This window comes from Dermacentor silvarum, chromosome 11 (assembly GCF_013339745.2).
Source record: "Dermacentor silvarum isolate Dsil-2018 chromosome 11, BIME_Dsil_1.4, whole genome shotgun sequence".
Classification (NCBI taxonomy): domain Eukaryota; kingdom Metazoa; phylum Arthropoda; class Arachnida; order Ixodida; family Ixodidae; genus Dermacentor; species Dermacentor silvarum.
Genome location: NC_051164.1, coordinates 31,383,313 through 31,403,513, shown reverse-complemented (window position 1 = coordinate 31,403,513; position 20,201 = coordinate 31,383,313). Strand labels below are relative to the sequence as shown.

The following is a 20,201-nucleotide window of genomic DNA, read 5'->3' as shown; positions in this document are numbered from 1 at the left end:
CGTGGAAGATTGAGTGCGTTCGCTCTCCGTGACAGCGTGCGTCCCCGCACGCTTCCGCTCGGGCATACGGCGCACGGCGAAGATTTTATCTATACGGAACCTCACGGCGACGGCGACGACGACGGCGACGGCGACGCCGACGGCAGAAATCTGTTGGAAGTGTCCATATAATTGCTATCACAATAATACAAAACTACCAGAAAATACTCTACTTTGGTTTCGGAGTCTAGCTCCGGCTTAAAGTCTCTAAGTCAGTCCTAGCCCTGACGCGCAGCAAAGTCTGGCTACTCCAAATTTGGCCTAACTGCATCGCAACGTAGAAATGCGGGTTCTTACGGACCGTCGGTTTGCAGCTCTTCTCGTTCAGTCCACGTCGTATTCGTCTGAAGTGTTGCGGGTGCCTTAAGTGCCGATGACTCGTGGTTCTGTTGACCTGACCGAGTACCTGGCCGGTGCCCCGGTAGTCACCGCTGACGTGTCAGCTCCTCGGTTAGGCTTCACGAAGCGTTCTTCGCCCTTCGTCAATCTGCATGGCGACCCGGTGTCACGGTGATTATCGGTTGATCGGGCTCGGCCGAGGAAGTGGAGTTCTTGCGAAGGAGACCGGAACCACCGTGAGCAGCAGCAGCCGATCCGAGGAACTTCGCCCGAACGTCTCCGAGGTCTACAGCCACGCCTCGGCCAGGCCAGCGTCATGAGCTTCGTGGCCGGGCTTTCCGCACTCCCGTCCTCAGAGCATAGCTGACGAAGCGACCTTCCAGTCCAAAAGTCACGTCGATAATGCCGCTTCGTTGCTTCGCCCTCCCAGATTACACGTCGGTTCGCGTGCCTCGAGCGCTCGCGCGGTTTCGAACGCTCCGTGATCTTCGTCTACTTTGTTTTCGTGTACCGCCGGCATCTTACTCATGACACTCACTATTGCTTCTCTTTCCAGTAGGCAATGCTAAGGACTCGCAAAAAAACTATTCTACTAATTTCCAACATTTAATAGGGATGGATACATCGTCATCGCATGCGGAGGTCCTATATATATATAATTACCTTCGTAACCGAAATGACGCAAACCGGGCTTCACTCTACATGAGCATCAATACAGGTCATGCGCAGCAGCGCTAAGACTCGGACCCAGAGTAAAAGAAAACGAAACTAAACAAAAATAAATAAAAAAGTCGTAGTTTCGGCCGAAGCGCGAAGAATCGATTGCGATAGCAAATTAGTAGACAGCTATACAATGTAAGGATAGTATTTTTATCGGCCATTTAAAGTTGTAAATATTCGCTTACTAACTAAACAAGCAAGCACGGTGTCACGCGCGCACAAGCTAACGTGGACACATCTCGCACGATGACGGCGGAAACTCGTCAAAACGCTGGAGTGATAAAGCGCGCCAGCGACAGCGAGCAAATTGGCCTTTGCCCTGTCTCTCGTTTTAACACGAACTCAACGTCGTAAGCACAGCGCGAACGAAGCTACCGGCACTCGGCGCATGCACTTTGTCCCCATCGCAGACCGCTTTGAAAATGAGGCCCGCGCGGGCGCGCACTTCGCCCACATCGCAGATTGCTTTCAAGATACGGCGGCCACGCCGCCGCGCTGTGAGCAGCAGCCGACGGAGAACGCACCCCCCTCTCCCACGCCTCAACCCCGTGCCTCGCGCCCGCGAGGAGACCGCGCACTTCCGGCCTGCCTTCCTCCCTCGCATGTGCTACATTGAGCGGCGATTGCCGTGTCACCCTCGTACGCTTTCACTCGCACACCCTGCGTACGGCGCGCGGCGACGATTTTGTCGCCCTCGGAATTTATACGGAACGTCACGGCGACGGTGACGCCGATGGCAGAAATGCGATTTGAGTGTCCATGTAATTGCTATCCCAATAAAATGTTGTGTATTCCAGCGACGTATACACAGAGTAACTTTTATTTTATAATTACTCATCGTTACGTTTCATGCCAAACAGATAAAGACATGTTATGAACAATGACTACAGAGTACATGTTACTTTTCATATCTACCTCAACTAAATAGACAACACATTGTTTGCGCGACTTTTTAAGCCAGTAATTCGCAAAGTTCGTTTCACGCGTCAGTGTTATACCGGCTTCAAGTTGGAAGTCAGCTAGCACAGGTGGTCGTGAAAACCGACGCGTTGGTGCTGCAAAGCAGAATGCGTCAGAGCCTTCACTCCAGCTTGCGGACAACTTTCTGTGGCATTAAATGGAACGCTACGAAAGGAAAACGCACCCAAGTGAGAGCGCTCCTGAGGGAAAAATAGTTCCACATTCTCGTGGACTGCTAGTTTCAGCTAGGGAGGCGATAGACATCTTTTACAACCACAAAATAAGACAATATACACCAATTATTGTTAAATATGAGCCATTGTTTTCTGCTTTACTTTTAGCGCACTTGGGAAAATGCGAAACCGTCATAAATGGAAGGTATACTCTCATTCCGCAGCTGCTTCTATAAACGAAAAACAGCTGTGAAACACTGCCGGACTACTTGGTGCACTAATACGCGTGCACAAGCTCCGCCCCTGTAGCTCTCGCTTCGTTGCCGCAGAAAGTAGTCAGCCAAGACCGTGAGCCAGAAGCCCTAGTACTTGGCAAGGCTACGAAAAGTCCCTTATATGCAGTCGCTGCCTTTATATCTATCAGCTATCTGATTAGTATACACTCCCGAAGGAATGTATGATGTTTTTTTTTTTAATTCCCGCCAGTAGGGATGCGGTCATTGCACGAGTAAACTGAACACATGACTACGTGCTCGGCAGCGTAACCCCGCCGCTATCCTGAGCCAATTTGGCAGGTTAAACGATGTTGCTGCACACGAACCATGTGGGCACGATTCGTCCCTAACAGCGTTTTGTTTGTACGCAGGCGTCGGATACAAGGTGACGTTCTCCAAGGTGCCACATGCTTTCAAACTCGATGAAGTCATGCATATCGTCCGCAAGACTACACCTGCGGCGGTCATCGATGATGAGAAGCAAGAAGAGGTGTCCATCGCGCTGGGCACTTTGGACAGCAAGGAGTTCCCAGCGATGTTCAAGAAGCTCGAAAGCTCCCTCCAACGGCTCGGCATTGCAGGCATGGGAGTGACAGTTGCCTCGATGAAGGACGTCTACCTCAAGTAGGTTGCTCTGCATATCAGTGAATGAATGTATCATTGACAGTATGTTATTATCAATGAACATGTCACGGCAATGATTTAGTGAGACCAGAAGAGTGCCACACAAGTTTATTTCATGATGACCGTTAGAGTGCGACTGGACAAGGATAGACAAGAATTTGAAATACAAAGCGCTTTGTTTGCGCGAACATGAGCGGTGAAAGTAAAAAACGCCACTGTAGAGTAAACTTGACTACGCTCCATCGACGACGCTCCTTAGCAGCAGTTACTCAAATGGTTCTAATTTACATTAGAAAATAGGGGGATCATGCGAAGTACGCGTATATAGAACAACGCTTTATCATTACATGCGATGAGCGTAAGCAATGATATGATGCAAGCAAAATAAAAAAGTACAAGAATATGAAAGAAAACAATCAAATTAAAATGCAGCAACAGTCAGAAGTACGTATAGGAATTAACAGTTTAAGAATACTGTTATTAAATTGAGGAATTGAGAATACCTATTGATGAACCTGACTGAGTGCCTTGGCTAGCTAGCCTTGGCCCGTCAACAGGTAACTGGGGGAGGTAATCCAGACCCGTCCGCAAAATGCTCAGATTTCTCCCGTTCGTTTCGAGATAGTGAAGGACAAGTTTTAAATTCTCGACAGTAAATACACGTCGCACTTCCTGTGACCTGTGCGTAGTTGTGGCGTTTACACTGTTGAACATATGCACTTCGTTTCTTCTGTATTAAGCGCTCTGTAACTACAACAAATTTTTTATTTGGCAAGCATAGGATGCCGACACGTGCTTCATAGGGTTGTGATTAACAAGAAATCAAGGACCTTGGTTCCCATTTTACAGCGTAAGCTGTTATGGGCCCATTCCAATAGCCGTTTCGGGTCGCGATGATGCCGCCGCCGACATGGTCCGCCGCGTAACCGCTATCTCCGGAAACGCGAAAAAAGTACCTGATTCCCGCCGGGATTGAACCCGCGCCCGCTGCATGGGACTCAGATACTCTACCACTGAGCCACGCAAGCGCTTGCTATCGGGCCGCGGAAAATACCATATAAGGCAAGCGCGCAGCGGAAGACGACTCGAGCCTCCGCCAGTATGGTGACGCCATCTAGGTAAGGTGCATGCAAACGCAGCATCCGCAGCGCAGACGACAATATGCGATTCAGACGAGGCGCGCAATCAACGCGCTCCCGAGCTGCCGAGCCTCCGCCAGTATGGTGGCGCCACCTAGTTAAGGTGCCGGCAAACACGGCGTGCCTGACATGTAAGTTGCAGTTGTAAGGCTCAGCAGACTGCTGCGCAGAGAGCATTACGAGCTGTAGCTCGCAGGCGATGCCGGGCGGACAGTTCAGATCGTTCTCATCGAAACGAGGCGAACAGACTGCCGCGAAGACCCTGTTTTGCGTGGTGCCCAAATTGGAGCTACTCTTGAGCGGCTCCTCCAGCTTACGCTGTGTGCTGAGTGTGCCGCGCAGGCCTGTGACTTTTTTTTTTCGTTCTTTTAATGTACAAGTATGACAATTGTTTGCCGAATACCATAAAGTTCTTACGTTTTATACGCCCCTTCTGGAACGTCGTGAACTTGGGTGCATGCTGAGGAGCAGTACAAGGTAGCTATTATTTCTTTAGATTTAGACTATCCCCGTGATGCAATTTACAGAAGAACACAGTGAGACATGTATCTGTTCAAAAAAGATCAAAATAGTTTTACATTATTAAAATCGACATCTTCCCCAGTGGCCTCTTCGCATAATTGTGGTCCTGTGTTATCTTACAGGATAAACCTGGACTGGGCACCAGGAGGAAAAGACCGAGAACGACCAGTAGAAGGTACGTAATTTTTTTCACAAATTTTATTTCAAATATAATTGTTTCAGAGAGCATTCATGTGATTGACCAAATCACAATGTGGTTGTTTCCCAGTCAGGTTGACACATCAATATGTATAACGAAATATGTAACAAAATCATATGCTACAAGTGCTAACAAAATAGTGACAAAATTCCATGCTGTAGATTGTCCTCACAAATTCAAGAACCGTCGTCTGCACGAAAATTTACAAGTAATGCCACTCGAAGTAGGGGTTACACTATACTACAGATGCAAGATTTACGCAATGAAATGCGTGATATGTACAATTAAAAATTTTTAATTTCATGTCACTCTATTGCACTACATGAAATTTATATTTGGGAGTGTTAGCCTGAGAGTGTTAGCCAGCGCTGGCTAACACTGCCAGGGTTAGTTCTAGTTGTGAAAACATAAATGCCCCAGAAACTGCATGGGAAAACGGCGCCGCGGTAGCCCAATGGTAAGAGCATCGCACGCATAATGCGATGACGTGGGATCGTTCTCCACCTGCGGCCAGTCGTTTTTTCATCCATTTTCATTTTTCATTTATTTATCATTTCGTTATAATTCAGTTACTAAGTACAAGTAATTTCCCCTATGTGGTCCTTGGTGTCATTGTTGCTTGACTTCTTATATATATATATATATATATATATATATATATATGTATATAGTATATATATATCAGTGAAGTAAAGAGTAACCGGAGCCGGCACAGAAGTAGTTCAAAAAATAGAAGCACGTAGGAAAAACATAACAAGACTTACTGACGTTTCGGCCGGGCTCGTTCGCTTGATGAAGGCCGGACCCCGGCCGAAACGTCAGTGAAGTCTTGTTATGTTTTGCCTACGTGCTTCTATTTTTGAACTATATATATATATATATATATATATATATATATATATATATATATATATTAAAGGTGTTTATTTGGCAGAGCTCGGAGCAGCGCAACGTCGACGGGCAGGGCAGTCACAGCTTCCAAGCACGAGAGCGCTCGACCCGCTTGCGTTTAGAGCAAGTAGCGCTGAATCCACTAGCGTCTGTCTTCGCTACAATCACCCCCGGGCGCGATAAAGGAGCCGTCCGGCGATCTAACAGCTTGTCACGATGAGCGGGTCGTAGTAACGCTTTAGACGGTCGACGACACATGGACAATTTCTCGTCCACGGCGGCGCATGTCTGAAGATGGCTCAACTGGTTCTATTACATACTTCACAGGAGATGCGCGTTCGAGAACACGATAGGGGCCTTCATACTTCGGGACCAGTTGTGATGAGAGGCCAGGGGCAGTGAAAGGGACTGAGAGCCACACGAGCGCTCCCGGATCGAAGGTGACCGTGGAAGTGGCGTCACCGCGAGTGCTCCTCTGGCGCTTTTGATTATCGGAAGTAAAGGCCCGTGCTAGGTCGCAACACTCTTCTGCATGCCTGACCGTGGCAGAAATAGACACGCATTCGGATGCATCCGGCCGGTACAGTAGAATGGAGTCGTTGATGTGCGAAGGGTGTCGACCATACAGTAAGAAATAGGGAGAAAATCCAGTGGTGCTCTGCGTAGCGGTATTATACGCGTAGGTTACGAAGGGCAGAATGGCGTCACAGTTAGTGTGGTGGGAGGTGACGTACATTGAAAGCGTGTCGCCAAGCGTACGGTTTAAGCATTCTGTGAGGCCAATCCTTTGAGGATGCTACGCCGTAGTCGTATGATGAACAACGTGGCACTCCTTGAGAATCGCTTCAACTACTTCCGACAGGAAGACGCGTCCGCGATCGCTGAGCCGTTCTTGAGGTGGACCTTGCCGCAGGATGAATCTGCGAAGCAGGAATGAGGCAACATCGCGCGCTGTAGCTGCTGGGAGAGCGGCGGTTTCGATGTATCGTGTAAAGTGATCTACTGCCACAATGGCACAGCAGTTACCAGCCGACGCAAAGGGAAGTGGCCGATACAAATCAATGCCAACGCGCCCGAACGGCCAGGCAGGGCAGGGTAGAGGCTGCAGACCAGCTGGCGAGAGCTGGGGGGAAGATTTCCGGCGCTGGGAGTCGGGGCATGAGCGAACAAACTTTTGAACGTAGTTGTACATTCCTCGCCAGTAGTAGCGTTGTCGGAGGCGCTGGGTGGTTTTGAAAAGTTCCGAGTGTACACACTGTGAATCTGAGCGGAACTATGCGCTGATTACAGAACGCAGGCTTCGAGGTAGTACTAATAACCACTGTCGGCCGTCGTAGGTGTAATTGCGTCGGTGAAGCAGGTCGGCGCGAATAGAGAAATGGCGAGCTTGACGGCGCAAAACACGAGTGCTTGGCGACGATGACGGGTCAGCAAGTAAGTCTATGATGGAGGCAATCCAGGGGTCCTTGCGCTGCTCGTAAGCGATGGTCCCAATGTCGATGGAAGAAGCGTCAAGCTGGGATAGTGAGCAGCAGGCATTGTCGTCAGGCAAGGGAGAACGTCAGAGGGCGTCAGCGTCAGCATGCTGGCATCCGTTGCGGTACAGTACGCGGATATCGTAATCCTGTAAGCGAAGCGCCCAGCGGGCGAGACGGCCTGAGGGATCCTTCAATGACGACAGCCAGCATAGTGCATGGTGGTCCGTGAAGACATCAAATTGGCGACCATACAAATAGGGCCGGAACTTAGTAAGCGCCCTGATGATCGCCAGAGATTCTTTTTCCGTCACGGTGTAATTGGTCTCGGCTTTACTTAGCGTACGGATTGCATATGCCACAACATATTCAGGAAAGCCTTGTTTGCGTTGCGCTAGGACAGCACCGAGGCCAACACCGCTGGCATCTCAATAGGTGCCGTTGGGTCGTAGTGGCGCAAACTGGGAGGAGACGTCAGCAAACGACGGAGCATAGCGAACGCCTCGTCGCACTCGGACGACCACGAATAGAGGGGTCCGTTACTTCCAAGGAACTTTGTCAGGGGCGATATGACGGTGGCGAAATTGCGAATGAAGCGCCTGAAGTAGGAACACATGCCTACGAAACTGCGCAGTTCTTTGACGGACGTCGGTTTAGGGAATTCGGCGACGGCACGAAGTTTGGTTGTATCGGGGAGGATTCCATCCTTCGAGACGACGTAACCTAGTATTGTGAGCTGCCGCGCTGCAAATCGGCACTTCTTTGGGTTCATTTGGAGGGCAGCGTTTGCTAAGCACGTCAAAACACGCCGTAGGCGTTGAACGTCAGAGGCAAAAACAACAACGGCGTCGAGATAATATAAGCACGTGTGCCACTTCAAACCGCACAGAACTTTGTCCATCATGCGTTCAAAGGTTGCTGGGGTATTCCAAACGGCATGACGTGAAAGTCGTATAAGCCGTCGGGTGTGACAAAGGCTGTCTTCGGCCTATCGACGTCAGCCATGGGTACTTGCCAATAGCCGGAGCGTAAATCTAGATATGAAAAGAATTCTGCTCCTTGTAGGCTATCGATAGCGTCATCGATTCGCGGCAGCCGGTATGCATCTTTGCGAGGGATCTTGTTCAGGCGCCGATAGTCTACACAGAACCGTACCGAGCCGTCTTTTTTTTTCGTAACAAGGACGGCAGAGGATGCCCATGGACTGTTCGAGGGTCGGGTCACTTCGCTGCGAAGCATATTGTCCACTTGCTCATTAATCACACGACGTTCTGTGGCAGAGACGCGATATGGGCGTTGTCGCAGTGGCGGTTGGAAGCCAGTGTCAATATGGTGCGTGAAAGCAGACGTCCGGCCCAGGGAAGGTTGCCCGACATAAAAAACAGAACTAAATTCGTCTAAGATGCGCAGAAGCTGAGAACGCTGAGCTAGGGTGAGGCCAACGGCAATATATGAATCGAACACATTGTGGGCAAAGGGTCGGACGTAGAGGGAGAACCGAGTGTGTTGTAACTGGCGCAGGACGTGGCTTCCGGAACATCCGTAATTTGTACGTCGTCGATCACCTCCACATGGCCAAGACATTCGCCTTGAAGCAGCATCACAGGGTATGAGAAGGGGTTACAGACTAAAATAGCTGTGGAGCCCTGTTTGACGTTCACAGTCGCAAAAGGAAGCAGCAGACCTTTTCGAGTATAAAAGCGTCCAGACGGAGAAAGTAGTGCGATGGCGTCAGAGAGGCTGCTGCAATGCATTGGGACAATCACTGTCGAGTTGCGAGGAACGTTCGTGTCGTGCCTGACAAGAAGTTTGTTCGCAAAAGAAGCATTATCGGCAGGCGTCATATCTGAGACCGGCGACAGTTCTAGTTCGGCCCGTGCGCAATGAATAACAGCATTGTGGTGGGCAAGCAAGTCCCACTCCAGGATAACTTCTTGTGAGCACGAAGAAATCACAGTAAATTCGATGGCGTATACAACGTCCTCGATGAGAACACGAGCGGTGCACGCCGCTAGCGGGTGAATACACTGTGCGCCTGCTGTGGGGAGGGAGAATCCGGCAAGGGGCGTCGTGACCTTTCGAAGGAAGCGACAAAGCTTTGCGTGCATAACTGATACAGCGGCTCCGGTATCCACGAGGGCCTATGTGCGCACACCGTCAACTAACACGTCTATAACATTGGTTGGGCTACGTTGAGGACTTTCGCGTTTCGACGGCGTCGCAGCCCTTGTCTGATGGGCTGCGACGATTAGATTTCCTCATCCCGAGCTACGGGACGGGGCCGCTTCGGTGATGGGGAGCGTCGGCGGGGAGAAGGTGAGCAGCGGGTGTTGGCAGACCGGCGGAATGGTGGTGACGCAGCCCGAGGTTCATCGTCGTAACATGAGCGCGGAGAGCCCACCATAGGACTTGGCGCATATGGTGTAGCGCTAGGCGACAGCACGCGACTACAGTGACGTTGCGTCGTGGCCTGCGTAGCCGCACGGAAAACATATCGGCCGATTGTCCGCTGTAAGCCACCGAGTCGCTGCGGCAGGTCCCATCCATGTGGGAGGACGCGTTGGGCGTGGCAGCTGGTGAAGTGATTGTAGGGCAGGCTGTTGTCGGGGCATAGCGAGGACTTCGGCGTACGTGAGAGGTCCCCGTTGAGGTAGTTGTTTAGGCTGGGTGACTACTTCCGTGTAGCTGAGTGGCACAGTCGTCTGGATCTGTTGGAGCCTGGCAATGACTTCAGCGTAGCTGTTAGGCGCAGCCGCAGGAACGCGCTGGTGATGCTCAGGCGAAACCTCGTTCAGTTCTTGCGCTATGACCCGGCGAAGCGGAGGCGCAAAACTCGGCGTTGGCGCGTGCACCGGTTGCGGGTGTGCAAAATCCGTCAATCACAGTGGCAGGGCAACTTCCTCGCGGACGAACGCCTTACGAAGGTGGTACGGATTGAATGCTAACAGACACAACATTGCTTCAGTGTGCTTTTTGTCCCACGTCATGGAGTTCCTTACATAATGACGCTAGAGAGGGCCTTAACACATACATACCCATAAATGTTACAGGGCGCGCGCACCACACAAACGTTTTATGTATAAGGACCTGTTGGTCTGTTTGTAGTTATCTTACCACTGTTTATTCTGTTTGGGCAAGTAGATTCACATATTCAGGGAAGGGTCTTAAACATTCTTTTCGTATTCACGCAACACATTAACCAGCTGGTATAAGAATGTTTTCTGCTGCTCATGACTCGTGAAATTTCGCACCAGCATCTAACACAAATCGTGCCATGCAGTCGTCTCCAGATACTGCGGATACCACTATTTAAAGAATTTTATAAGAGCAGTATTACATGTCAGCTGCACAACCAAATGCCTTCAAGGATAAAAAAATGTGTATAAGAGTTTGATGCTTACGTAAGCAAGGGTTTGTTGCCACCGGCTATCTGTGTTAGCAAAGCATTTATGTGACTGAATGGGTCGTTGATCAGTTGAATATTTTTGCTGTTCAAAGCAAATCTGTTTAGCCATAATGAAATACCAAGAACATTTCAATGGAAAGAACTTCACAAGAAAGTATCTCATATAACAGCAGCTAAACGCACCGTTCCGCACAGAGACATCAACGTAGCAATTTTTGTCAGTCCTCCGAAAGGAAATATAAGCCAGATTTGGCGCAAAGATTGCATCGTTTTTTTCCTGTCTCTTATTCAGAAGAATACTTTCACATATCTTTTTTTTGTCTTTTTGCGCAACAGAATATACATATAGTAAACTGATAAGCGTAATCTCCTGCGATACTCGGCAAACTTCTGGGTAAAACCTTGGTCTTTAAATTGTGAAGAGTACAAATAACTTTGTTGAAGTAACTTTGCGAAATGAGGAGAGATTCAGTGCGTGGAGAGAAACTGGTTGCGTTGATCTCTTGCTCTGCGAGTATTACACACTGATTTATATTACGGTGACATTCGATGCTCGAACGATAAACCGGTTTGCTTTGTTTAGTGGTCCGCGCTAATTAGACGTGGCACGATATCCTTCGCGACATTTCTGTATCCTTATTTTACGACGATACCACAAAACGTGGTTGTCGTGATGCTTGTTCATATATTGCTTTGGCATATGCACTGCTGCTCAAGTAGACTACGTGAATAATTGTCACCGCTTCGTTTGGAAGGGGATGCCAATAAATCATCTTCATCATTATCATCATCATCGCCGGGGTAAATAGTAGAGCGCGTGAGTTGTTTTATTTATTGTCAATGATCGAATTGGCAGAAACAGTATTGTCTTCATGCGGCCTAACGCTCACGCCCAAGACGCGCAGGATCTTTTGCAGACTTTATAAACGTTGCCGCCAATTTGACAACAAGATAAGGAAGTAAAAGCGATAAACATTGGAGTTTCCCAAGGGAGTATTTTTCGCCTTTGGTGTTCAATTTTTATGTTTTATGTTTTATTTTAGTTGCATAAACCGGAAACCTACATATATCACGCACGCAGACGACACAACCCTTTTATTCCGCCATATTGATTGAAATTGCCTGAAAAATGAATTGAAAATGTGAGCACATGGAGTATTCTGAACTCAATAGAAATTAATATTAACAAATCAAAGTCACTCTTTTAACTCCAAGACAACTGACCGCCGCGCTAGCAGGAAATTTAATTCTTAAAAATTCTGCCGTGGAAGTGGTTGACTCAGTTAAACACTTCGAGTATACTTTCATAAGATGTCCTGGGATACTCACATCAATCATATAAATACTCGGTTATCAAAAGCTGTCGGCATATTGGCAAAAGTCCATTTCTTTCAACCGTCTATTGTTAAAAGGTTTATATACTATGCGCCGTTTGCCTCTCACTTGAATTATTGCTTGCGTGTTTGCAGTAAAACAACTTTAACAAACGTAAACCGTCTGCATACGCTTCAAAAGAAAGCACTGGACACACAGCTGGCGAGCCTTTCTACGCACATACTGAACCCATTTTGAAGTGCTTTAACCTTATCTCCGTTCCAAGTCTTTACGCATATACGCTGGCAATAAAGTACAAACAAAATTCTACCACCCCTGAAACGATTCTACATGATATTGCTCACTAAACATTGAATGCACGCATTTACCCTACACATAATGGATATGTTTGAAGCGTGCCGCTTTCCCGAACATATTATGGTGCGCAGATACTTCGACACTCTCTCCCTGTTGTCCTGAATGATCTGTATGAGAACGATCTTGAAATAGACAATGTGAATAAAAAAGTTTACGTGATTTTTTTTATTATGCAGCTGTAGGACACCTCGCATTGACAGTTTGTACATTTTGTAGAATTATCTGAAATTACACTACTTTACATAATGTGCTTCATATTATCTTTTAAGCCCCATTATATTACTCATACTTGTATTTCTACTGCACTTGAATAATAATTGCAACTGAATCATATTGTGACGAGCATTTCAAACTTTTTTTCCACCACTGTGTCTGCGGGAAAAAAATTGTCTGCGTGGAAATTGTCTGAAAAGAAAACGTCTGCGTGGACACCTTTGGGTCCACGCACGACCCAAAAATGTTGCAAAATCTCGTATCTGCGCGAGCATCTTACGTACACTACAGTATATATGTTTACGGCGATGCACGTTTGAATACCGTATTGAATCGAGCAGTACGTTTTGCTTGGATAACAGCCGACAGAGGTCGGCAAATTGTCATTGTAGTACCGAAAAGCATTTTCATGCAATTTGACACCTAAAGGACATTTTTATTGGTGATCTTGCGGACAATCTAGTTTACCTTCGCAGCTGGTTCTTATTGCACCTGGCCGCTGCATGACCCCTAGCCTTAACTCGCTAACTTAAGCATGCCCGTCTATGAGGCAACCAGAGATGAACATGTTCCGGATGGAATACGGAGGTATTGGGCTTGGCCCACAGCAGCGACAAGTTGACTTTTCGTACACTTCCAATTCGCTTTCATTTATCATTTCTACACTTAAAGTAAGAATACAATTAGTTTACTTTATGCTTCCCCTTCATTTAATTATCTGTCGACTTCATATGTTTGTTACTGACAAAAGTGAGGCCACTCGCTTCGGTTCATTCCCCTTCATGACAAACCAGAAAGTAGAAAATCGAGAATGGTCGATTTTCTAATTACTTGAATAAAAGTCCGAGGAAATTGTATCAATCTCATTTCTACTTGCTGAATCATCAAACGCATTTATGCATGTTCTTTTCGGCAAATATCACGCGAGAAGCTCATTCCACGCTACGAAACGACGCAATATGCAGCATGAAATGTGTGGCACAGGGACAGCACCTAAGCAGCAAGGCCGCATAAAGCGGTTCTGCACGGGCAAACAGTAAAGCGCCAGTGGCACGTTAACTTTCTGAAAGCCCCCTGGCTGGTACAACTGTGATATTCGGCAAATTAAAGCTTTCAAAGCCAATACTATGACAATTAAAACAGGCTAACCGCGATGTGCGCATCATATTGTTACGCGAAGAACGAGTCAGTAAGACGGGCAACTATTTACAGGATGTATTTACAACAGCGGTTGCAGCGCTGACCGGTCAGGTTCACAGCGCGAGCCCAGCTCGTTCTTCCTCTTCTTTTCTCGAGTGATGGCGCCCGCGCGCCTCGGTCAAACAATCAAATACCACACGCGTGTAGCATAATCCCCCGGCGGCAGAAGCGACGTCCCGGAGCGTTTAAATGTCATCACTGGGAGGGTGATACCATAGAGAAAGAAATTCAACAAGAGGGGACACTCCCATAGGGCCCAGCGGCCGAATTGACTGCAGCGTGCCAAGCGGTCGGTGTCGATCACTTGCATCACTTCCGGTTTCGGTTTTGGGCGCGCGTATTTTGAACGCAAGCTAGCACGCCGGCTGCGCCCCCCCCCCCCTTTCCTTTTTTTTTTTTTTTTTTGCTCTTCGTGCAGAATCGGTTTATTATTTAGTAAAAATGATTGCGAACGATCTCGTAAAGTCCCATCGAATCTGTGCCACGTGCAATTTCACAAAGTAGACGCAAGACCTTTTGTGCAATGAGGAAATATTTATTTTGCTCTATATAAAAGCTCGTTCCGCGCTTTTTGTGAGTTCATCCAACGTTGTGACACCAGCAGGTAAGGCAGTAGTTCCTGTATGAAGCTCCACCGGACGGTACCAGCTGAAAAAAAAAAGTAAATTACAAGCATGTTACATTTGCAAGCACGTAACAGCATGTTACAAGCATGAGTCATTTTGGTATTTAGACATAGGAATACTGCGAGGCGAAACGTGCGAAAGCGGTGAATGGACGGCATTACAAAAAAAAAAAAAAAAAAAAAAACGCAATGCGCTTTTACATACATGGCGTAGAAAATACCCGACTCATCCCGAACATATATGAAAACATCTGATTTCCAAGCGTTCCCCAATTTCCGGGTATTATTTCCTGCACTTAGGCAGCACAAATACACGAGCGACTTCGCGTTTCCAAAACTTGGCCTCGGGCGACGCGACGGTACGCGACATACACAGAGACGGACGCAACAGGCACTCATGACAAATGCGTGGGTGCAATGCCTTTTTTTAGTCCATTAGAAGACGTAATTTTCGAATTTGAAGTTTCTGATATGTTCGTCGTTCGCGCGTTCTGCCGGCGCCAGCAGCACACCCCATGTTATCACTCTTGGCAATCGCCCATCGCGTTTTCAACAGGCGTGAGTACCGAAAGAAGGTATATGTTGTTGCGGAGCCACAAAAAACGTCACAGACTTGTCCCTCTAAGATTCATTACACGCCAAACTTTATCACCACGGCCGAGCTGCTTATCGCTAACTGCGTCACAGCGCGCTGTGCGGCCAGCGTGCCTCAAAAGTACCCCAGAAAGTAACGAAATTACTTTTCAGTAATGTCTGGCGTCAGAGAAGGCAGCACAAACTTCTCCTAGCAAGATCCACTAGACTACACACCACGGCTGAGTTCTCGCTAACTGCGACACGGCGCCCTGTGCGGCCAGTGTGGCTCAAAAACCGAAATAAGTTTCAATAGTCCCCTAGGAAGCGTCGGAAACATGTCTCAGCACGATTCATTTACTCAAATTAACTGCGCCAGGATGGCCGAGCTGTTTTTCGCTAACTGCGTCTTAAGTCTCGGTCCCGTGCCGTAAACATATATTTGCGTCGTAGACTGTGAAACAAGATTTCTCACCTTGCCGTAGTCCAATAGTGCAGTGGTGTCTTGTCCCAGTGCAGAAGGAACGCAAGAATACGCCGAGAGCCCAATAAACCAGGTTACATTTAAAAAAGAAAAAAAGAATGAGACAGACGGGTCGCCGCGCGCGAGCGCTCAAACGCGCGCGCAGCCATCCTCGCTGGCTTCGGGGGAGTGTCTGGCGGATGACGCATGTATCTGGCGCGTCATTGATCTGTGGCTAGGTAAGGCAAGGAAAATAAGTCGCAAAGCTTAAGTTCATTTATACGCAAAACGTTTCAGTTTTCGCGGCAAAGAATTAAAAAAATAAATGAATGCCTGTTAACTTAAGTTCACTTTCTTTTTTTTCGATGCTCGCGGCAGCTAACGTTCGGTGTCAAAAGTATAGCGTGACGAATGGTGACGTGTTTCCTGTTGCCAGTTTTTGCCGAGTGTCCCCTCTTGTTGAATTTCTTTCTCTATGGTGATACTGCTTCAGTCGTGTAACGTGCACGATATCGCTGAACTGGGAAGCTGATGGGGCGTCAGGGGCGATCTCGTATGTGACGGGAGTCACGGCACGAAGCACTCGGTAGGGGCCTGTGTAACGCGACAGCAGTTTTTCTGACAGGCCGACCTGACGCGACGGAGACCATAGAAGCACCAAAGAACCAGGCGGGAAGTGCACGTCTCGGTGTCGCTGGTCGTACAAACGCCTTTGACTCTCTTGGGAGTTCAAAAGGCGGTCACGGGCAATTTCCCTTGCGTGAGCAGCGCGGGCGACGGCATCAAGTGCATATTCACTGGTGGGTGCCGCGTGAACAGGGAGAGTTGTGTCGAGGGCCAGTGCTGGTTCTCGGCCGAACAGGAGGAAAAATGGGGAATAGCCGGCTGTGTCGTGGCGCGAGGAATTATAGGCAAAGGTGACAAACGGCAGAGTGAGGTCCCAGTCTGTGTGGTCTGAAGAGACATACTTCGCGAGCATGTCTGTGAGAGTGCGATTAAGACACTCCGTGAGGCCATTAGTTTGCGGATGGTATGACGTGGATAGCTTGTGCCTCGTGGCACAGGACTGCAGGATGTCCGCGATAACTTTTGACAGGAATGTCCGGCCACGGTCTGTGAGAAGTTGTCGCGGAGCTCCATGTAATAAAATCACGTCGCGTAAAAGAAAATCGGCAACATCTGTGGCGCAGCTTGTAGGGAGCGCTCGGGTGACGGCGTAGCGCGTGGCGTAATCTGTGGCCACAGCGATCCACCTGTTCCCAGAGGTAGAAAAAGGAAAGGGACCAAGTAAATCTAAACCAACCCGAAAGAATGGCTCCGCGGGAATGTCGATTGGTTGTAGGTACCCAGCAGGTAGCGTCGATGGTGTCTTGCGTCGCTGGCATTTATCACACCCAGCTACGTATCTTCGAACGGAGCGAGCAAGCCCAGGCCAAAAGAAGCGTCGGTGGATCCGGTCGTAGGTACGTGACACACCGAGGTGACCGGCAGTGGGGAGATCGTGAAGTTCGTGGAGAACAGCCGAGCGAAGGTGTTTAGGGATCACAAGGAGTAATGCTGGGCCGTCGGGGTGAACGTTGTGGCGGTAGAGTACGCCATCTTGAAGTGTGAATAAGCGAATGGAACTGTCGGCAAGTGGAGATTCCAGGCGGTCATTGATGACACGCAAGGACGGGTCACGGCGCTGCTCGTCGGCGACATGGACCAGAGGAAAAACAGAGAGAACGCAGGCGTCGGTGTCAGGCTCAGACGTAGACGTCCGGTCTTCGACTGGGTAGCGAGAGAGGCAATCTGCGTCCTGGTGTTGGCGTCCCGACTTGTACGTCACTGTGTAGGGATATTCTTGTAGTCGGAGAGCCCAACGACCGAGCCGGCCAGTAGGCTCCTTGAGCGACGAAAGCCAACACAGCGCATGATGGTCTGTGATTACTGAGAAGGGCTTGCCATAGAAATGTGGGTGGAACTTTGAAACAGCCCTGACGAGAGCAAGACATTCGCGCTCGGTAATGGAATAGTTGCGCTCTGCAGTTGTCAGGAGTCGGCTAGCGTAGGCTATAACGCGGTCGTGTCCGTGTTGGCGTTGCGCTAAGACGGCGCCGATCCTTCTTAGTGATTCGGTTTAGGTGGCGGTAATCAACGCAAAAACGCCACGTGCCATCTTTCTCTTTGACGAACACGACCGGCGACGCCCAAGGACTCGACGAGGGCTCAACAATGCCTTTGGCGAGCATCTTGTTGACTTCCTGCTGAATAACTTGCCGCTCTGCCGTGGACACACGATACGGTCGGCGGTGAATGGGAACAGCATCACCAGTGTTTATCCGATGCTTAAGAAGGGACGTCTGACCAAGTGGGCGATTTTCAGTGTCAAATATGTCGCGGTAGGACAACAAAAGGCGATATAGGTCGGCTGCTTGGTCAGGGCCGAGGTCCGGAGCGACCATGGGACGTAATGGGCCGTCGAGGTTCAAGGCATCCTGTGGGTAATCAGGAGGATCTGGAGACGCGTCGGCTGCAAAAGTAGTGACGTGGTCGTCTGTCACAGGCCGGAGCGTGGCCACCACTATGCCTTCAGGTAACACTTGCTTCGTCAAGCCAAAATTGATGACGGGGAGACACATCCGATTAGCGGCAAGGGTAACGACGGAGTGTGGCACAGAGACGTCGCGCGCCAGGAGGACGTCACGAATAGGTGCAACGACATAGTCGCCATCAGGCACGGTTGCCGTTGAGGCCAATTCGACGAAGGTTAGGGCTTTTAGAGGTAACCGAACAAACGCTGTAGTGCAGAGGGTGTTCGGTGGTTCGGGGCGAACGTCGGAAACAAGAGGAAGCTGGAGGCACAGCGTACCGGTGGAACAGTCGATGAGGGCAGAATGCGTCGTCAGAAAGTCGAGCCCGAAGATGAGGTCGTGAGGGCAACTGGTCAGCACGGTGAACAGGACTGGAACGTGGCGGCCAGCAATTCCTACGCGCGCAGTGTACATACCACTGACGGCAACAGTGGCGCCATTGGCGACGCGTACGGCCCGAGTGATGGCAGGCGTAAGAACTTTTTTGAGGCGACGACAAAGATTAGCGCTCATTATGGACACTTGGGCTCCAGTATCAACCAATGCTTTGAATGGAACACCATCCACGTCTACGTCAATTAGGTTCGCGTTCGTGAGGAGCGTCAGCGGAGGATTTGTACAGGACGGACGGAATGCAGCACTACCTCCAAGAGCTGCATGGCCTAGTTTTCCGTCCGGCGGTTTGGCGAGGAAAAGCGGTGAGGTTGGGGTGACGGGGAGCGACGGCGTTGAGGCGACGGCGATCGCCCGGAGGAGCGGCTGTCAGGGGCATCAGAAGTAGAGTACGGACGGCGAGGTGAGTAACGGCGAGCGTCGGCGTATGGGCGAGGAGCAGGGAATGAGCTCCAGTACGGCGGCATCCAGGTGCTGCGGCAGTGGCGGGATACGTGACCAACTCGGTGGCAGCGGAAGCAGATCGGTTTGTCGTCGGGGGTACGCCATTCAGCAGGATTGCGTGGTCGGGGAGCGAAATACTGGTCGTGGAAGGACGGAGCCAGGGGAATGGATGCCGAATCAGGTCGGGAGACAGAGCAGGCGGTAGGGATGCCAAGGTTTGCAATTTCTTGCCGCACAACTGCTTGTATGACGGAAATAGTAGGGACCGCTGGGTCAAAGGTACCGTCGAGGGGTCGTGGATGAAGGGGGGCCGGACTCGCCGCTTCAATCTCACGGCGAACGATACGAGTGACGTTCTCTTGAAAAGGTCGTGTGGCAGGAAGAGCGGAGCAAGAGGACGTGGCAGGGGTGTTTGGGAGCCGGGAAAACTCTGGGACGACGCGGCGGCTTTTGGCTACCTCGAAGCGGCGGCATTCTTTGACGATGGCGTCGACAGTAGAGACGTCGTTATAGACGAGCAAGTTGAAGGCGTCGTCCGCGATGCCTTTTAGGATATAGCCCACCTTGTCAACCTCGGTCATGTGCTCGTCGGCTTTCCGGCAAAGCGCGCGCACTTCCTGTATGTAGGCGACATACGATTCCGTCGACGACTGGACACGGGTAGCAAGCACCTTTCGCGCAGCCTGTTGGCGACCTGACGGGTTGCCAAAGAGGTCGCGAAGCCTCTCTTTGAAAGTGTCCCAGCTGGATATCTCAACCTCATTGGTGCGAAACCAGACAAGCGGTGTCCCGTCCAGATAATATATCACATTGGCAAGCATGATGGTAGGGTCCCAGTGGTGGCTTAGGCTAACACGCTCATACATGCTGAGCCAGTCGTCGACGTCAACGCCATTTTGGGCGAAGAATGTCCCAGGATCACGGAGACTAGGAACCGTAACGTACGTTGTGGTAGGCGCCGCAGGTGTAGGTGGCGACGGGGTGTTTCCATCGGAAGCCATGGCTGAGAAGACGACGGTGCGGCCGCCTCGGAGCTCCGTGGCGAGGACGGGGAACGTTCCACCTCCACCACGATGTTACGCGAAGAACTAGTCAGTAAGACGGGCAACTATTTACAGGATGTATTTACAACAGCGGTTGCAGCGCTGACCGGTTAGGTTCGCAGCGCGAGCCCAGCTCGTTCTTCCTCTTCTTTTCTCGAGTGATGGCGCCCGCGCGCCTCGGTCAAACAATCAAATACCACTTTGGACTTATCTTTGGACT

At 49.7% G+C, this 20,201-nt stretch overlaps 1 protein-coding gene and 1 long non-coding RNA gene across 2 annotated transcripts in view; one reads left to right on the top strand and one right to left on the bottom strand.

The window, feature by feature from the left end:
- The window catches only part of LOC119432494 (ATP-binding cassette sub-family A member 2), a 235,232-nt gene that overhangs the window by 53,277 nt on the left and 161,754 nt on the right, over window positions 1-20,201 (top strand). Inside the window, exons 5-6 of the mRNA XM_049658514.1 lie at window positions 2,878-3,130; window positions 4,914-4,966. Coding sequence (XP_049514471.1) covers window positions 2,878-3,130; window positions 4,914-4,966 — 306 coding nt within the window. The remainder of the gene's footprint in view (window positions 1-2,877; window positions 3,131-4,913; window positions 4,967-20,201) is intronic.
- LOC125941385 (uncharacterized) lies at window positions 14,382-15,987 on the bottom strand. Its single transcript, XR_007464220.1, has 2 exons — window positions 15,541-15,987; window positions 14,382-14,515 (listed from the first exon to the last, which is right to left on the bottom strand). It is a non-coding gene; the product is annotated as an uncharacterized LOC125941385 (long non-coding RNA).